Below are 16,951 nucleotides of genomic sequence, written 5' to 3'. Positions count from 1 at the left end.
AGGACCTTATTGAAAACCCTTATAAATTTCTCATGCATCCAGAGTAGCAAGTAGTTCTGCTGCTATAAATAACACCAAAGAAAGATAGTATACAGAAGCCACTAGAAGAAAGTTACTGAATACTGATAGTTGAACATATTGCACAGCCCCCAGGTAACTCATAAAAATCAGCTCCCAGGGCATCTATATCCTGCTGCTAACCTCCTTTTCAAAGCCCCTGTGCTTCCACTCCATTTATTTGCATCCTTCATTTCTGTCTTTTTAAACACTCAGCACAGTATTAGAGGCCATAGAATTTCTTCTGTTTCTTTAAGATACTGAAAATCAAAGTAAATTGAAAAAAAATCTTCCTAATTCAAGCTGTCAGAATTTGATGACTACACTAATTATTTTTTCACATTTAGTCTGAATAGAAATCTGATTATATTTAAAAAAACCCAAAACCCTAAACCTACAGAGCAGTTATTTTGTCATCTCACTAAAATGCTTTTAACCCTTTAATGTCCTTAGGTGATTATAATTTGAATTGCTACATAGTTATATCTTTTATAATATTAATGAAAATGTTGCAGTAAGGGATAAGTCTATAAAAATAAAAAAGTATACCTTAAAAAAGCTAACAAGCTTTACCATGAAGCAATCATGCAATGTAGGACCATGTGTTTGCTCTCCATTGCAGTGTGGAAGGTTCTGTGTGTGACCTACTTCCCAGCTTTTCTCAGACAATTTACATACTACATTTACACCCCAAATCACCTCCTTGCTGAGTTTTAGTTTTGTAACAGTTTAAGTTAAATTTGGCCCATCTCTTCTGCCAACAGGACTTTGAGCTGCTTGCCAGGTTCTGCAGCCTGTGAGTTGGATCCAGCTGATCCAAACAGCCTCTCTCACATGACTCAGGTCAAGCTTAGGTAACCAACCATCTGCTTGAACAAGTCAGCAGCTCACCGAGTGCAGCCTTAACTAAACAAGCTATTTCAGGCAAGATACACCAGCTCAAGGCTAACACCCCCCCTTTGATTTCCCTGGATGTGCACAGAAAACCCTCCCTGTAAGGAAGAATGGGTGCTAGGAACAAGGCTGTCAGGATTACTAGTCCCTGTTTGTCCTGAAAAATCCCTGTATGCATGAATTATCTCAAATGCTAAGATCCTCACAAAGGCACAGAAAGGCAAAATAAAACTGAGTTCTTTATTAATTTCTAGTCATCATCTATTCCCAAGACCATATTCAACCATAAAAAAGCAAAACTAATGTTAGAGGCATAATTAACAAACTTTAATCTATACAAACAATAGATTTTATTTCCTCTCCGATTAAAATATATTCATTATCCTTAATAACACTCAGGTTAAATTAATAAGTTTAATTACCAAAAAAATCAACAGAAAGCAGGCTTCTGTTATTTTTTTTAATGTGAGAATCAAATACACTGATCAAGGAACATCTGGGTTGCACTTTATTTTAAATATTCATGCCATTACAGAACACAGATTTAAAAAAATAGAGAAAGTAGATAATACATTTCTATATATTCAAAACTTCTATAACATGAAAAACTATGTTCTGTATATTCTATATTCTAAACCTTAGCATGTAGAACTCAAAAATAGATACACAGAACATATCAGTAGTTCCACAAAATAAGGAAGTGACATAATTAAGCAGTGAACATAAATACAAATGTTAAATACAAAGCTACCTCCATTTCAAAATCAGAAATGGAGGATTAGTTCAGTTAAAAATCGTTAACGTATTTTAAGGTGGCTCTTATTAGAATAGTTATTAACTTTTAAATTTAAATGCAGCAAACTGACATGAACAAAAATGAAAGATTTCCAACACTGCTATTGAGATTTCTAACACTGCTTTTTAAAAAAAGCATTTTCTAGGAGATAAAGTTTAATCTTCTCCTATGAAAATATAAAATATGAAGCAGTGCAAAGTATTAGCAGATAAATCGGGTAGGATGATGCTGTGTTAAACAAAAAACCAAAAAAAACCCAAGAAAAATGTCAAACTGAACATCTTTTTGTGTAGGGGCAAATTTAAAATGAGCCTACTCTCATGCAGGGCACAGGGTACATAAAATCTTCATTTCTCTTGACTTCTCTTTTAATTAATAAAATTAATGTACATTTTACATAAAGATGGATCCTAATGAAAAACAGATGGGTAAAACCAGTTTACTGAAGACAATTTATACATCTGAACCAGAAAAATAGATAGGGAGACAGGAATTAAATTAAAACATGCAAATGTACAAAGTAGCAGAAGTAACCATAATGTTACAGCAGCAGCTTTATGTGTATTGTCTGAATTATGTCACAACCAAAGTTACAGAAGACTATTTTCAACACTACATAATTTTTTAAAAGCTAAAATTTCAGGCATAATATACATGTATACAATTATATTTTGAATTAACTTTTTACAAATTTTATATAGGGACAGGCTCTTTGTACAACTCTATTTGCACAATCTTCAGTCATGGAGAGTTGTAACAAAGTGAAGCAAAGGAATGATCACATAAATAAAGGTTTACATTACTTGGGCTTTCCCATATCAGGTCTATGAACTGAAGTTACAAAATATACATATTTGCCTTTCATACATACTGCTATTACGTACAAAAAATTCACTTTAAGGAAAATAATTTGTAAAGTGTTAAAATGTGTAGAGTTTGACAGCAGAAAAATCTAAATTCTGCCATATGGTTACATCCTGGAATTAACTGCATTTTTTACATTACGTTACACATTTTAAAAGTAATCCAACAGGAAACATTTGCATCCATAGTGCTGTGCATTTCACTAATACATAAAAATTTCCTGTATTTTCATAATATCTGCACGACACAGAGGGCATTCATTAAGTAATCGAGCACATTCCTTACAGGCAACTAGGTGACCACAGGGAATGAAGACAACTGACACATCCTTAGCCATACAGATTTTACAGAGCTTTTCTTCCTGCAAGCGTCTTAACTTCTCTTCAGTACTGAGGTCTAAGGAAAATAGACACAAGAAAAGAAGTTAACATACGTACTACCACTGAATCGTGTTCTTTTTATTTCTTTTTACACAAAAGGACAAGGTTTTCTTCATATGATTTAAAGGTCAGACCCTTAAAAAGAACAAAGAAAAACTATAAGAGAAAGGAAACCTAGCTGCAACATGGAATCCTCTTTTTTTATTTCACCTTCTATCCCATTACATATCCCAGGCTAATGCAAGCAGGGAGTGCATCTGTTTGCATTTGTAAGACCTTGAAATATAGAATTTAGGATATGCATCTTTCAATCATGAACCATTCTTTTCACAGACCTCTCAATTACAAAATTTCCCCAAAATTTAACCAGAAGGTAAAAGAAAGGCTCCTTGCTACTGGTTAAGTAATTTGGATTTTCTTTTTCTGAGTTTTCTCAACGAGAAAAATGAGGATGTGACCTCCTTCCCTGCCCCCATTTTCAAAATGCCCATATTTCAAAAGCTTAAAATCTGTAACACAGAAACAGTCAATCTGGCATTGTACATGAGCTCTTTATTATTCCAATATGCCCCATTTGAAAGTACCAAATTGAGACACCTTCCCCTACCACTTGGGGGAAGCTCTGCACAGCCAACCACCAAAATAAGGTCCAGCTGCACTACAAGTTCTTCTTCCCCCCTCAATGTCCTATTAAAAATCTTATTAAAACGAATGGGCTGGTAAGATCTCTGCCTATCATGCCAACCAGATTAATTCACCCATATGCTTGTCTTAAATTACAGGTCTCCTGAGTCAGAACTCCTAGGTTTGGTCTGTTTGCAGTGTGCACCACAAGAGCTTTCTGAGCATGACTTGTATGTTCCAGCAAAGCTGGAACATAAATAACTAGAAACACCATTTAGATGCACACTTGTTCTTATTGGCCAAGAACAAAAATACTTCTACCCCAAGCAAAATTATATACTGTAAAAGAAACGCCCCCCACTGTGACATTTTCATATTGAATACACCAAATATGAGTGTCCCTGTGTCTGTTTCATTTTGCCACATATTTGTAACTATATTCTTGTAGTTATTCTTGCTTTTATTTTTAAATATAATTGTCACAACAATTTTGGCTTTTTTTGTTAGTACATACAACCTTTCCCAGAAGCATGCTAGACTGTCACTGTGTGACTGTCACCTCTGAGATACCACTGCTTATTTTAGAGATGATATTTATAAATGCTGCTACACTCAAATATTTTAACACCCTGTTTCTTCCGGGCTTTTTTTTTCAATGTCAAACCAAATGTCTTTAATTTTGATTTACAATACTTCAAGTTTACCATAGATAAGACTGGGATCAGAGGGTAGAATAAACAGATATCATTAAAAAATATTTCACAGACTAAAGAACTGATATGAAAGTACACACAGAGGTTTTGTAACTGAATAAGCTCATCTTGCTCAACTGCGATTTCATTTGGTTCTTCTTCCCTTGTATTTTCTTTATGAGCACTTAAGTCTGCTACCAGATCCTCAACAGATGTGTGACTTTCTCCAGTCATCTGCAATCTCTTTTCCATGGTGTTCCTAATCTCAGACAAACTGAAACCCATGGCTATGGCACTTTGTACCAAAGGATTCTGTAAGAGATCATCTAAAACAAGAAATTAAAAACAAAACAAAAGCACTTTAAGAAAGATGAATCTGATTATCTGACAGTATTGACTACAGTACTCTAAGACACATATTTGCAAACAAATATGTAGCCAAAGGAACCATATTTACAATTTGAGAATTTTGCTTATTGTAAAGATTGCAGATTTTTCTTCTATCCTACCTTTCCCCCATCTATTTATATTACAGAAATCCTCCTAGATTTGCTGTTCAAATCAACTACTTCAAATTAAATACCCTGTCTCATATAACTATCATCACAAATTTTGTAGCTGAATGTTAGATGAAATTCATCCAAAATTACAAGTCACAATGGATAAAAAACATTACATCAATTTTAATTTGGTTCAGGAAAGAAAAATATCTCATGCATATGTTGAGAGAAACCAATAAATAATTTGAATTTATAAAACCAAAACACAGCACCACCAACAGGCAAGCAGGTCTAACCATGGTAAGACACAACACTACTTGGGGAAACCATTATTCACTCTGTTGGACCTTCCCCTTCCTTTTACTTATCAACATTGTTCCAACAGCAAAATATTTCAATTTTAATTTTTAAAAACTAAAATTTCTTTTTTTTTTAAGAAAAAGGTTCTTTTATTTCCACTCTCATAAATGAGCAGTATGGGAGAGATTTCTAAGCAGGTTTTGTGTAGCCAATTTTACTAGCAATAGCTCCCATTCCCTGGCATGAAGCTGCTTGTCTGGCCTCCTACTACCCCTTTAACTGTTTTGTCTTTTTGTTGCTTGGTATTCGTGAAAAGCATTACAGGAATTTGTAATACTGGATCACATAATAAACTACTTCAGCTTGCTCAGCTCCCTAGTCCTTGCCATTGGACAGACCAACTCTTCCTGCCCCATGTAAAAGGGCTGTTTCTGTTCAGTATTCTTTAACATTCATCCCACAGCACTACAGATTCACTATTTGATGCACACTCACTAGCTGCATCCTATACAAACTTCTTCCATAGTTCACAACCTCTACCTTACCATATTTACCAAATTGCAATTATATTTCCTCTAAAAGAAGTAAAATTCTGCAATTGTTTAGAAGCAATGAAAATCATCCAACAATTCGCCTGTTGTGCTTTATTTTAAAATGTAATAGGGTTATTTTTAAAATTAACCATTCCTGTCACTATACGTTCAAATAGAGATATTCCAAAATGTGGGGAGGAGGCTGTTTGTTTTAAACATGTACCTTTAGGAAGTATTGTCCCTTCAGCAGCTTCAGTCTAAAAGTGAAGTATAAAGAAACAAAATTACAATTCTGGAGAAATGGAAGGAAATGCATACAGCTACAAAATAAAAAATAGCTATTTGATCTCAAGTTATTTTAGTGACAAACTAATCTGCTCTGAACAAAATGATCAGTATTTTGTTATGATTTTAACCCATCTTTGCAATATTCATATGTACATGATTCTTAGTCTACAAAATTCTAAAACATTATCAGTTTTACATTTTAGTGACTACACACAAGTTTAACAATGCTCTACAACAAGAAAAGAAAATGTATCTGCTGTTATTCATCATAACCCTTAGGTTTCCAGGCTATAAAGCAAATGGCACTTGTTCAGTATCCAGTATTTGACATTCACAAGGTGCCCTGGCTGTGATCCATAACCCAGCTATGGAGAACTAGGAGATGGGCACGCTCTGATTGACAGACTGCATTTCTTTCACTTTCTGCCAATGAAAGTAGCAGCAGGTGGATTAAATAATAGGCACATAATTAAAAGGCAACTTCATATAAAAACTACGTTGACTCTTTCTATTTTAACAAAATGATTAATAAGCAAGAAACTTACTGTTGAATCCCTACATCCATCTCTTAAGTGAACATTATTTATAAACTCTATCCCCTTTTCCGTGCTCACAAATCTGCACCTAAAAATAAGAATATTTAAATTTAAGAGAACTACATTAGCAGCAAAAAAATATGTAACTATGGAAGCTTTGATAAATTTCTTCCTTCGTACAGACTGTGTCTTTTTAAAATCTATAAATGTTTAGTCAGCATCTGTGATGTCACTGTAATATTTCTAAGAACATCTTGAACACTTAAGCAGTACTTATCTTTCTCATATTTCTGGTGAAAAAGAGAGCTTAAGAGTTGTTGGCCAAGACAGCTCGTGACAGATTTCCAAAAGTAAAAGCTCACTCAAATGTAAAACATTATGTTAAAATACTGATTCTTTTAGTCTGTCACAATCCAAGCAAACAGTCACTAGTCAGACAGGTGCCTTCCATGCTTTCTTTCATTATTTTCCAGCCAGTCTTAGCCACTGGGAAGAGCTCTTCCCTACCCGAAGATTTAGGGAGTGCCATAACTCCTTGACAAGAGCTCTCCAGCTCTAGCAGTCACTTCATATTCAGGAATAGCTGCTGTGAGAGTGACACACTGCCACTGAGGCTGATGTGCAAAAAAAAAAAAAAACCCAACAAAAAAGACTGATCCGAGAGGAAGTAATCAAGCCCGACATTGTTTAAGTAACGTAAACCAAAATCAAAACCATAAAAGAGGAGTGAAATGTAGCAAGAAAACATTCCTTAACTATTCACTGCACCATGCTAAAAACTTGGAATTATGTCTCTTTCAAGTCACAGAAGCCAATCATTAAAATCTGCCTGTATCACTAATTAAAAAAGGAACAGCTAATGCATAATTACCAATCTCCAGCTTCCAGAGAGTCTTTCACCACAGCAGAGAAATTTGGGAGTTAATGCATAAAAGACACTAATTTTATCAATGTTATACAATAACTAAGTCTTTGTATTTGGATGGCTTCTGTCCACTTGTGAGAACTCCTGAGTCATACTATTCTCCTTTTTCTCAAAACAGATTTTAGACAACATTGGCAGTCTTTCTAAAGACTACTTCTGGTACTACTACTACTACTACTACTACACTACTGTCTGGAATCCTTAATCCTTTCAAATTAAAGAGAACTATGTTTTATAGTCCATGGCTCTACCGACCTCTTCAGGCATTTTTGCCCTGCAGCAGCTGTTCAGTCATTTTGTATCTTGAGGTAAGTTACAAACTTTTACACATAACAAGCTATTAAAGCAACCATTACAATGTAGCACTTGGATAACAAGAAAAAGCCCTCAGATACATATTGATAAAACTACACATTTCTTCTTGCTCAGAAAGAAAGGGTCAGTTAAATCCAGACACAGATATTGTCCCTTTAATAATGCTACAAATAAGACAACATAAAATTATTTGCATAAACCTACCTTCTCAAGCCTTTATTAGTATGCTTTGTCATTAAAATGCAATATACTGTAAATATGACTCAGATACATACCAAGAAAATATTAAGAGATACCTTACCCAGGAAACCATTTGGCATGTTGATCCCAAGGGTCTTCATTTTCCTTCCATTCTTGCAATCCTCCACCACAGTAGAAACACACAACATGATCACCATTACCTGAAGAAACACACAAGAATAAAGTTTAATATTTTGTGCAGGCATAATACCGAGTTTTCAACTAAAATGTTAAGAAAATAAGTATTTCTTTTACTGATTTACAATTTCAACTGAAAATAACTCCGTTTTAATAGAGGACAACACACATGATTTGAAACAAATGTTCAGGGGAGTGAATTAAGCTTAAAGAAACACAAAATAAGAGAAACAAGCTTCCTGAATTTTATCTTTGTAAGTAAATATACAGATACCAAACAGAGGCTGAAAAGAATCTGTTAACATGGAACTCAATCCAATGGTAAAAGAGGCCTGAAGATGTCTGTCACAAAGAATGAGAGATGTTTACATGGCTTTGTGGTCCTCCATTTCCCATTAAGATCCACAGGCCCTAACCAGCAATAGCAAAACCAGCTGAGAACTGCATCCTCTTTGTTCCAGCACTGTGATCCAAGACTGCCCCAGAAACTGCTTCAATATTGTTTTTATTAGGAGAGGAGATATGAATAGTGCTTCCCTAGAGTGTTAAATTCCTCTCAGGCCACAGGGAAGTTTTCACAGAAGTCACCTGAAGAGCACTCAGTCTGATAAGCTGGTGGCCAGTCAGTGCAACTCCACCATAAAGATCTTTTGGTACCTTTATGAACCCAAGAAGATATCAATAAAATAGTTCTACTAGACACATATATTGTCCATTTTTGACCCACACAAGAATACTGCAAAGATTTTATTTATGGCTACTTTATTTATTAAGTAAAACAAACGGAATCATACTACGAAGTTCTGAGAGCTACTAAGACAGAAGTCAAGTAAGATGAGAGCAAGAAATTATCCCAGATAATCCCCTTTTCCTTGTGACCAAGAAAGAGCAACACTTCGCACTTGTACAGTATCTCTCCATGAGGAATTTCATCTAACTGAGAAACTAATGCACAGAGATGGGTGTCTTATCCAAATCAAACACTACACATCTAATAGTAAAAGCTCCTCCACTGGTACCACTGTTTTCATAAAGTAGGCAATAGTAGTACTGCAGGTTCTGGGTGTCCACACGCCATGGTAACGCAAACTCATGTTAACTAAGTACAACAGTGCACAACCTGGATTGTCTTGTTCACAGGTTTTTGTGCAGGCCACAGGCCTATTCCTTACACCTAAGGTCTGGAGGACAGCACTTTGTTTCTTAAAAAACATTAACTCAAGTAACTGTCATTGTGAAAGATGTATTATAAAGGTTTTAACAGGCAAGAAAAATACTTGGCTGTTTTACTGCTAAGGATAAATTTATGATCAAGTCTATCAAGTCTTTGCTGGTAAACGTATATGATACAATGTAGGCAATTTTACATAAGAACTGTGGAAAGCAGTTTACAGAGTAAAGAGATTCTGGTAAATTGTTCCATATAAAAACTTCTATTTTTTTTTATAGCAAGATACTTCCTCATGTACAATTTATTTGTAAAAGACATTAGTTATTTCAAGGTCTGGCTTACCTATGCTATAGAATCCAGCTTCTGCAAGCTGCTCCTTGTCAACAGGATATATCCATGATAAAAATGTTTGTAAACGTTTTCCATATTTTGCCATAGAGGGATTCCTTGGGTGCTGTGCATTGTTCAGACCACTTATGCCAAGCTCCGCAGGAATAGATTCACTTGAAACATTCCCAACATCCTGGCCCAGGACAAAAAGGCATTTGGGAAAATGCCTCTTGTGTTCTGACCAAGCTCTGTCAGTGGGTTCCCAGTTCTTCAATTTTCCACCACAACAAAAACACGCCACTTGGTCACCAACACCCGTGTAATAAAATCCAGCATTAGCTAATTCCTGTGGTGTCAACTGGTCACTGAGGGGCCAGTTGTGAAAGGACTTTAATCTTGTTTCTTCACTCCACATAGCAGGGTTTTTAGGATACAAACTGTCTGACATATCCACAACTTGCCCAGTTCTCAAAAGGTAATCTGCCTCCACATCAGGGTCATCCAGAGCACAAGGGAAGGCCGAATTGCTGGTACCATTTTCAGTTCTATCCTCGTGGCTCCGGGCAACACGATCCATGTTACTTTCCAGATAAGCAGATTCAGTAATAAACTTGCAGTTGGGGGCAAGCTGTTTGTGTCTCTCAAGTGCAGAATCCCCAGGCACCCATCCTTCAACAGTTGTATGGCAACTGAAGCACTTCACTTTGTCACCTTCTCCAGTATAAACAAAGCCAGCTTGTGCTAGAGCTAACACTGAAACAGGACAGCTCTGTGGAAATCCAACAAAAGTTCCCCGTCGGTCGTGTTCCTGCGCCCATTCCTGGGCACCATCAGTGTCTGCAGAGGCACAAGCTTCTGAGTTCTGTGGGACATTACAAGTCATCTCTTCAGAAGCAGGGCTCCCCTTCAGATTTCCTAAACAAAGAATTTATGTTTTAATTTCCCAGACAGAAGGACAGATCATACCCATATACAACCCTGGAAGATGGCTAAATTCAACTACCATCCTTTATGTATTAAAATAACAACTCTTCCTCTTCTCCCCCATTTCACCCTTGCCTGCATTACCTGCCACACACAGGCAAACACCAAGGTATTAAAACAATAAAAAGTTGTAAAGAAAAGCAGAAAGATCAAGATATCTTATAGGCCTATAAACATTTACCTAGAGAACACACAGGTTTATAGCTTTAAAAGTATGTTCTATCTCTTAATAAAGATTGCCAGAATAAAATCAACAAAATACTTTATTATTAATAAAGTTCTGGGAAAAACCCTATCAAAAGGCTTTCTGAACCTGAAATACAAAGTTACTAAATTTAAAATACTGATGTGAGCCAGACCATAGCTGTAAAACTTTAGAGCTCAATTCTTGAACACAACTATATATCATCCTCATATGAAGGCCATGACCTCCATGCCCATTACAGGTGGACAACAACTGGTAAAATTGTCATCAAAAAGAAAAAAGCTTTTTTACTTGTGTTGTATTGTAAAGACATACCTCAATTTATATTTTAGCAAAAGATCTTGTGAAATAAACTATCAGATATTTCACTGAGGCATTTTACCAAAGTCCTGGGCATTGCTTTTAAGATCAGTGTGCTGGGACTACCCAGCACTAGTGCTCATGTCCTGTATACTGCTTCCACTTTTCCAGACCTGCCTACGCCCTCTACTAAAATTCCTGTCCTGCCACCATCATCCTCCCTGAAGCAATGTCATTCTTAGCACTTGTCACACATTCCCAACCCTGCCTATACTCTTCCAGGGTGAGTACCAGCTACCAGTTCTGCCTCAAGACCTCTGTGCTAGAAGGCTGCTAAGAGCACTCAAACAAAATTTCATCCCCATCTTTGCTGAGGATGAAACAAATCAACTTGGCTACAGCAGGTCCTGTGCAAGAACCACAAATTAACCGTCATCACCTTCATCCCAACATGGATGAATTCAAAGAACAGTAAACATTCATCTCTTGTCCAGACAAGTGCAGCGATCCTATTAACTTAAAAAGTCTTTGCTACTGCTGATATACAGCTTAGAGTCGTAAATTAAATTATGAGACTGCCCAAATAAACATCTTAGCACAAAGCAGTAACAGTCCAGCAATTAGTAAAAAGAAAGGCATAGAAGGAAGAATAGAGTATGTACTTAACTGAACAAGTATTCATCTCCATTTTCTATAGGAATCCTGAAATATAGCTATTTCCAGTCTATATAAGGCAGGCCAGCACAGAAAAATATAGCTTCCTCAAGACCTGTATTAATATTGATTATACATTCTGTAATGTCAATTCAGATGTTACAATGATTACTTCTATAACACCAGATTTAGCTTCTACAAAACCTTTTTCAGAGTTCAAAAAGAGGAGAGGAAAATTAAAATGCCTATATATTGCAGGATTGCTGCATCCTCTGCCAAGATGACAAAGACAATTAAGCTATAAGCAGGTGGAGAACACATGACGTCACACACCTGGCATGGGTGCTCCATGTAATCATGGATACACCACCTCTAAGCACCAGCTTTAATTCTTCCTGTCCATCAGTTCATGACTAACGTACTAATACTAGAAATTATACTGTGGCTTTCTGTTTTAGCTTAGCAAATTCAAAAATAGCATCTGAATAAATTATATTGATTGACCTACAAATCTGATGTATATGCTTGTTCTGACTTTGAAGGGCAAAAACCCTCGAACCAGTAATCACATTCAGTAATGTGAAAGTTGTCATAAAACATGGAATTTTTATTTGTATGTATATACATGTATAAAAATAATTGTCTTTACAATGAAATCTTAAAAGTTTTCATGTTTATTACCCATGTTTATTTCCCTATAAAACCTTACTTTAAAGCCTCCAGAAATGTTCCTGTAAAGACCTCAAGTGACCTTAATCTTCTATCACTACTACACTGCATTCATGTAAGAATTGGTATTACCCAAAACCAGTCAGCTGCATTATCTGCATGCCTGAAAGGCTTTCTAGAAGAACACAAACAAAGCCTACATCACATCCTACAGAGACTCTTTCTCAAACAGTCCATTGGAAAAAAAAAAACAAACAAATGTATATATGGCTTTAGCTGTATGAATAGCAGTATACCTCTATTTCTATTGTATTTATATAGAAATGAGTTCAGAAACAGTGAAAAAAATATTCCTATTTAAATTTCTTACAATTTATTTTTTTGTTTTATGTACATTAGTTTCTTTGGCAATGCTATGGATACTTCAAAAATCCTGTTAACATGGTGAATAAAAAAGAAATCATGCTCTCCCCATGGTGATAATGAAAATATTTGCCACATTTGGATTTTCTGGAGTCAATCCTCACAATCAAAACAGTATGAAAAGCACATACCAAGAGAGCAGTAAGTACTGAGACAGAAGGTACAATCACAACAGATCAACTTTTTAATAATATGAACTAGCTTTTTTAAATTATATCAACCACTAATTTAATCATGATCACTTGGAGCAGAAAGGTTCAACTATTATTTTAAAAGGCTCTCAAAGCCAAGTCTAACTACTGCAATGACAGAAGTAGGAGCAGTCCCTCCCAGGTAGAGGCAAGGTTTAACAATGCTCCAGCCACACTATGAAGCTCTTCCAACAGCCCCCCAAAACATGGCTGGTTTACATTTCACTATAGTTTTATCTATGAGAAACATCTTTATCAAGTGTTGAGGCAAACTCCTTGTCTGTGTATGTACTCTTTTACATACAACACTAGTACTACTTTAAATAAAGTATCCTTTTCAATTATTTCTACTTCAAACAACTGTTAAAGCAACTATTCAAAGTGTAACATCACAGCTAGCTTAGGAAGAATATTTCTGCACAGGTTTATTAGCAGTTCCCTAACTCCAGGAATAACAGTTTAGAACAGCATTTGGCATCATAACAGCACTCAAACAGATATTAACTGCAGCAGAAAAAGGAGTGAGGATAAATTTTTGAACAGTTTACAGCTAAGAAACACAAATTCACAAAAATCTGCCACCTAAGATGGGCACACAAGACTTTACAATACATACCAGTAGCCAACCTGAGGTCAGAGTATATTCTGTGTATACTGAAGTTAATTAAGCCATTTGCAAATGAATTAAAGGAAAAAGGTCCAGAAATGTTAATGTCATCTTCACTTAAAAATCCCAGATATTTTAACTATTATTGAAGCATTATGTATCTTTTCATAAAGTGAGTAAACAAAGCCTATTTTTGCCTGAAAGACTTCCAGAAACTGAGCCAAGTTTAATCCTGCTTTTAAACATCTGAAGGCTATTTGCCACAAGACACCACCCTCTTCCAAGCTGAATTACCAATTTATATAGCCTTCCAATTATGTTTCAGAATAAAAAGTAGAGACAAAAATATACAGCAAAAATGTTAACTTATTCAAAATGCAAAATTGTATGCTGAGGATCTGCAAAACAAACATGTTTAATTCAGCTTTAAAAATATTGACAGGTACTGATTTTATGCAGAAATACAACATGATCATGTTTTCCTTTGAAGTTCTTCAGATCTAGACAAGTACAAAGTCCACTTTTCCCTTTCAAGTACACTTTACTAGATATGATTCTTTCCATCCTTAACCTAAACTATATTGGCATTATAAAAAGTTATTTTTAATTCTTTTACATGACTAGCATGGCAGTAACCTCCAAGTCAGAAATATCCTTGCACGGCCTCACGCTCCTGACCAAAGGGTACATGTTAGTGTTTATTGTTGACTGAATTTTGAAATGTGAGTAGTGCACCAAGTAAATATCAAACAGAACATACTGTACCAGCTGACACACAGATTATGCATATGTCACTTCAATGAACTTCAGTTTCTGCTTGCTCAGCTGCAATTAGATCAAGGACGGTGCATGCTGCTAACTGAAAATGTACTTATAAAGATTAAAATGACCACAAACATTATATATTTAAACAGCATTTGCAAATTTCACCATATTTGCTTCTAATTCTCAACAGCCATTTAAAAAAAAAAGTTCTGGTTGGATCTATTAGATTTATTTCAGAAACAGGGTTCTATTTGATTTATTTCAGAAACAGGGTACGTAGCTACAGAATGCCTCCTGATTCTGTGCCAAAGCTTACATAACCCTATCAGCTCAGCTTTATTTGTTTGTTCTTCCAACAGGTCCTACTTAGCCTCCCATCAGGGTTTGTCATCACAGGAAGTCAGTCAGCTGATTAGGGTTAGAGTAGACTATTTCATCCTCCTCATTTTTGACTTAACTCACAAAGACTTTTATGCTCTTACTGTCTTCAAAATATACATAACCAGGCCAACAGAAATATACCATTTTGAGAAGTATTTTCACACTGCATTTTTCTTCATGAAGAAGTCATATGGTATGTAATAGAGAAAAAAAAAAAAAGATGGATTCATGGCTGCTAAGGGCAGAGAAAAAAGTCCTTTTTGAGAACTTCCAAATTAAATGTCATCAGAACTTTAGCTGTATGTATGAGAAGGAAAGAGTAAATACCAGCTGCTGTAGGAAAAACTGGTATGCCATAGCCCAAGTAAGATACTGCTCCTATGGCTAAGAAACAAACAAAAAAAATATTACTCACTCAACAGGGCTTATTAAAAAAACAGTCAGTAGTAAAAAATGCCTATTAACATCTGCAGTGCCCTGAAATGCATCTTCTTTCCTGAGTACAAGCTGTGCTTCAGCTTTTAGGGCTACATCCTTCCTTCACAAATAACTTACACGTCTGGTTGAAGAAAAATGTGGAAGAAGAGGGCGTTTTTCATCAGGGAGATATTATGATAAGAAACTTCAGCTACAGCACCATGATTCATACCACAACAAAACTGCTGTATTTTCTCGATTGTAAGGCGAAGCTGGAGAAGCACCGGACCGGCACCTCCTGCCTCACCCACCGGCTGGGGCGTTCCTGCCTCTCCAGGGCTCCTCCCCACAGCAGCCACGTTCAACTCATCACTCCCAGTCACTCAGCTGCAAGCTGGGAGTTAAGAGCATCCTGATACTTTCTGGTGTCGCAGCATGAATGTTTCCCTATTAAAGAACGGGAAGAATCTGCCTATATACATATATACATTTATATATAAAGTGTGTGTATTTACACACACACATCTCTCATTATCTTGTAAACTTGGAAATCTTTCTTGGATTATGCTTTACATTTTATTTTTGTCAGGAAATGGGGATGACTTGAGAACCAATTCTAATATTTTACCAAAAATGAAATATGAAAGTTATTCCTGTTGAAAATACTCTGCTTGCCTTTCTATTTAAGCAGAAACTTATCCAAATCATTGGAGGGGAAGGACAATGATCTGCAAGATATGTGCAGCTTCATTTTACATTTCATATGATAGGAGTGACACTCAACTCAAGCTTTGCAGCATGCCTTCTTCATCTTAACAGCCTTTCAGTCTTCACTCAGAGCTACATTTTTCATGTTTAAAAATCTTCTGGTTTCTAAAGCCTGACTTTAAATCATCATGCTCAGAATATTTTGGATTAGAACTCTGTAAAATGACCCCATGCTATGAAAAATAAAAAGCAGCAAAGGACAGTACACTGTTAAACAAAACAATGCAAAAGGTAATTTAAACAGTTTTCCCTAAGAAATTAGTATCCAATCAGATCAAGTATAGCAATGGATTAAACAAAGCAGATACTGGTTTCATTGCTATTTCCCACGAATCTTCAGAACAAATTCCAATATTTACAATCCTGCTGGTAGGAAAAAAAGGAAGATAAAAACCTTTTTCACATAACATTCAGCATTGTTTAAGAAGCCACAACTTTAAAGTTATGACCAAAAAAACCCAGCTTTAAATTCTCTCCCTTGGCCAAGAAATCCAAATTAAAATATAATCTAAAGGTGAAAGAGTCAGAGGTCAGCAAAAGTCTGAAATGTACATGTTTTACTAAAACTAGCAAGGGACATAAATTTGGGATAGTCCAGAACATCCAAAGACAACAAAACAAAATCCTGGAATCAAAAACTAGAGGACAGCAAAAAGGAGAAAGAATGTAAAGCAGACAGAATTAAATCCCATGATCCAGACACCTCTCTCCTAGGAAATTCTGTATCTGCTTATAAACTGGATTTCTGGAACTCTTCAGCTCCCTGCAGCTGTACCACCCACCTTGGAAAGACAGCAACAGAGAGAAGTCCTATCACAGGTACACATGTCCTGAAATGAAATCCACGTTCATACTTCTAAAACTGAGATATGAACACATATTTCCTTACTATTCTGATAACAAATGCAAGTCTGTCTCACATCAGTGGGAGCAGTCACAAAAGCCCACAACCAACCACCCTCATCAGCATTATTTCACTTTTGCTGCTGATTGCAAAGGACAAG

The 16,951-nt window shown here is 35.9% G+C and overlaps 1 protein-coding gene across 2 annotated transcripts; it reads right to left on the bottom strand.

The window, feature by feature from the left end:
- Positions 1 to 1,316: 1,316 nt before the first annotated feature.
- XIAP (X-linked inhibitor of apoptosis) lies at positions 1,317 to 10,517 on the bottom strand. Of its 2 annotated transcripts, XM_062502935.1 has the most exons (6): positions 9,596 to 10,517; positions 8,006 to 8,105; positions 6,474 to 6,552; positions 5,864 to 5,897; positions 4,409 to 4,633; positions 1,317 to 3,007 (listed from the first exon to the last, which is right to left on the bottom strand). In XM_062502935.1, exons 1-6 carry the CDS (start codon positions 10,464 to 10,466, stop codon positions 2,814 to 2,816), a joined length of 1,503 nt encoding a protein of 500 aa, XP_062358919.1. In that variant the 5' UTR covers positions 10,467 to 10,517; the 3' UTR covers positions 1,317 to 2,813. The 2 variants fall into 2 exon arrangements, with proteins under 2 accessions (XP_062358919.1, XP_062358920.1); XM_062502936.1 differs by lacking the exon at positions 4,409 to 4,633 and having other exon boundaries at positions 9,596 to 10,493.
- Between the last annotated feature and the right edge of the window lie 6,434 nt (positions 10,518 to 16,951).

This window comes from Cinclus cinclus, chromosome 15 (genome assembly GCF_963662255.1).
Source record: "Cinclus cinclus chromosome 15, bCinCin1.1, whole genome shotgun sequence".
NCBI lineage: Eukaryota > Metazoa > Chordata > Aves > Passeriformes > Cinclidae > Cinclus > Cinclus cinclus.
Note: the sequence above shows the minus strand (reverse complement) of the source record. Positions and strands in the feature narration are given on the sequence as shown.

What these genes read in the sequence shown, in the direction of transcription:
- XIAP (XM_062502935.1), bottom strand. Translation starts at nt 10,466, where the DNA reads ATGACTTGTAATGTCCCACAGAACTCAGAAGCTTGTGCCTCTGCAGAC. An exon ending in AGCTGGATTCTATAGCATAG is followed by an intron (nt 8,106 to 9,595) that starts GTAAGCCAGACC and finishes GTGTTTCTTCAG; the next exon opens with GTAATGGTGATCATGTTGTG. An exon ending in CATGCCAAATGGTTTCCTGG is followed by an intron (nt 6,553 to 8,005) that starts GTAAGGTATCTC and finishes TCTTATTTTTAG; the next exon opens with GTGCAGATTTGTGAGCACGG.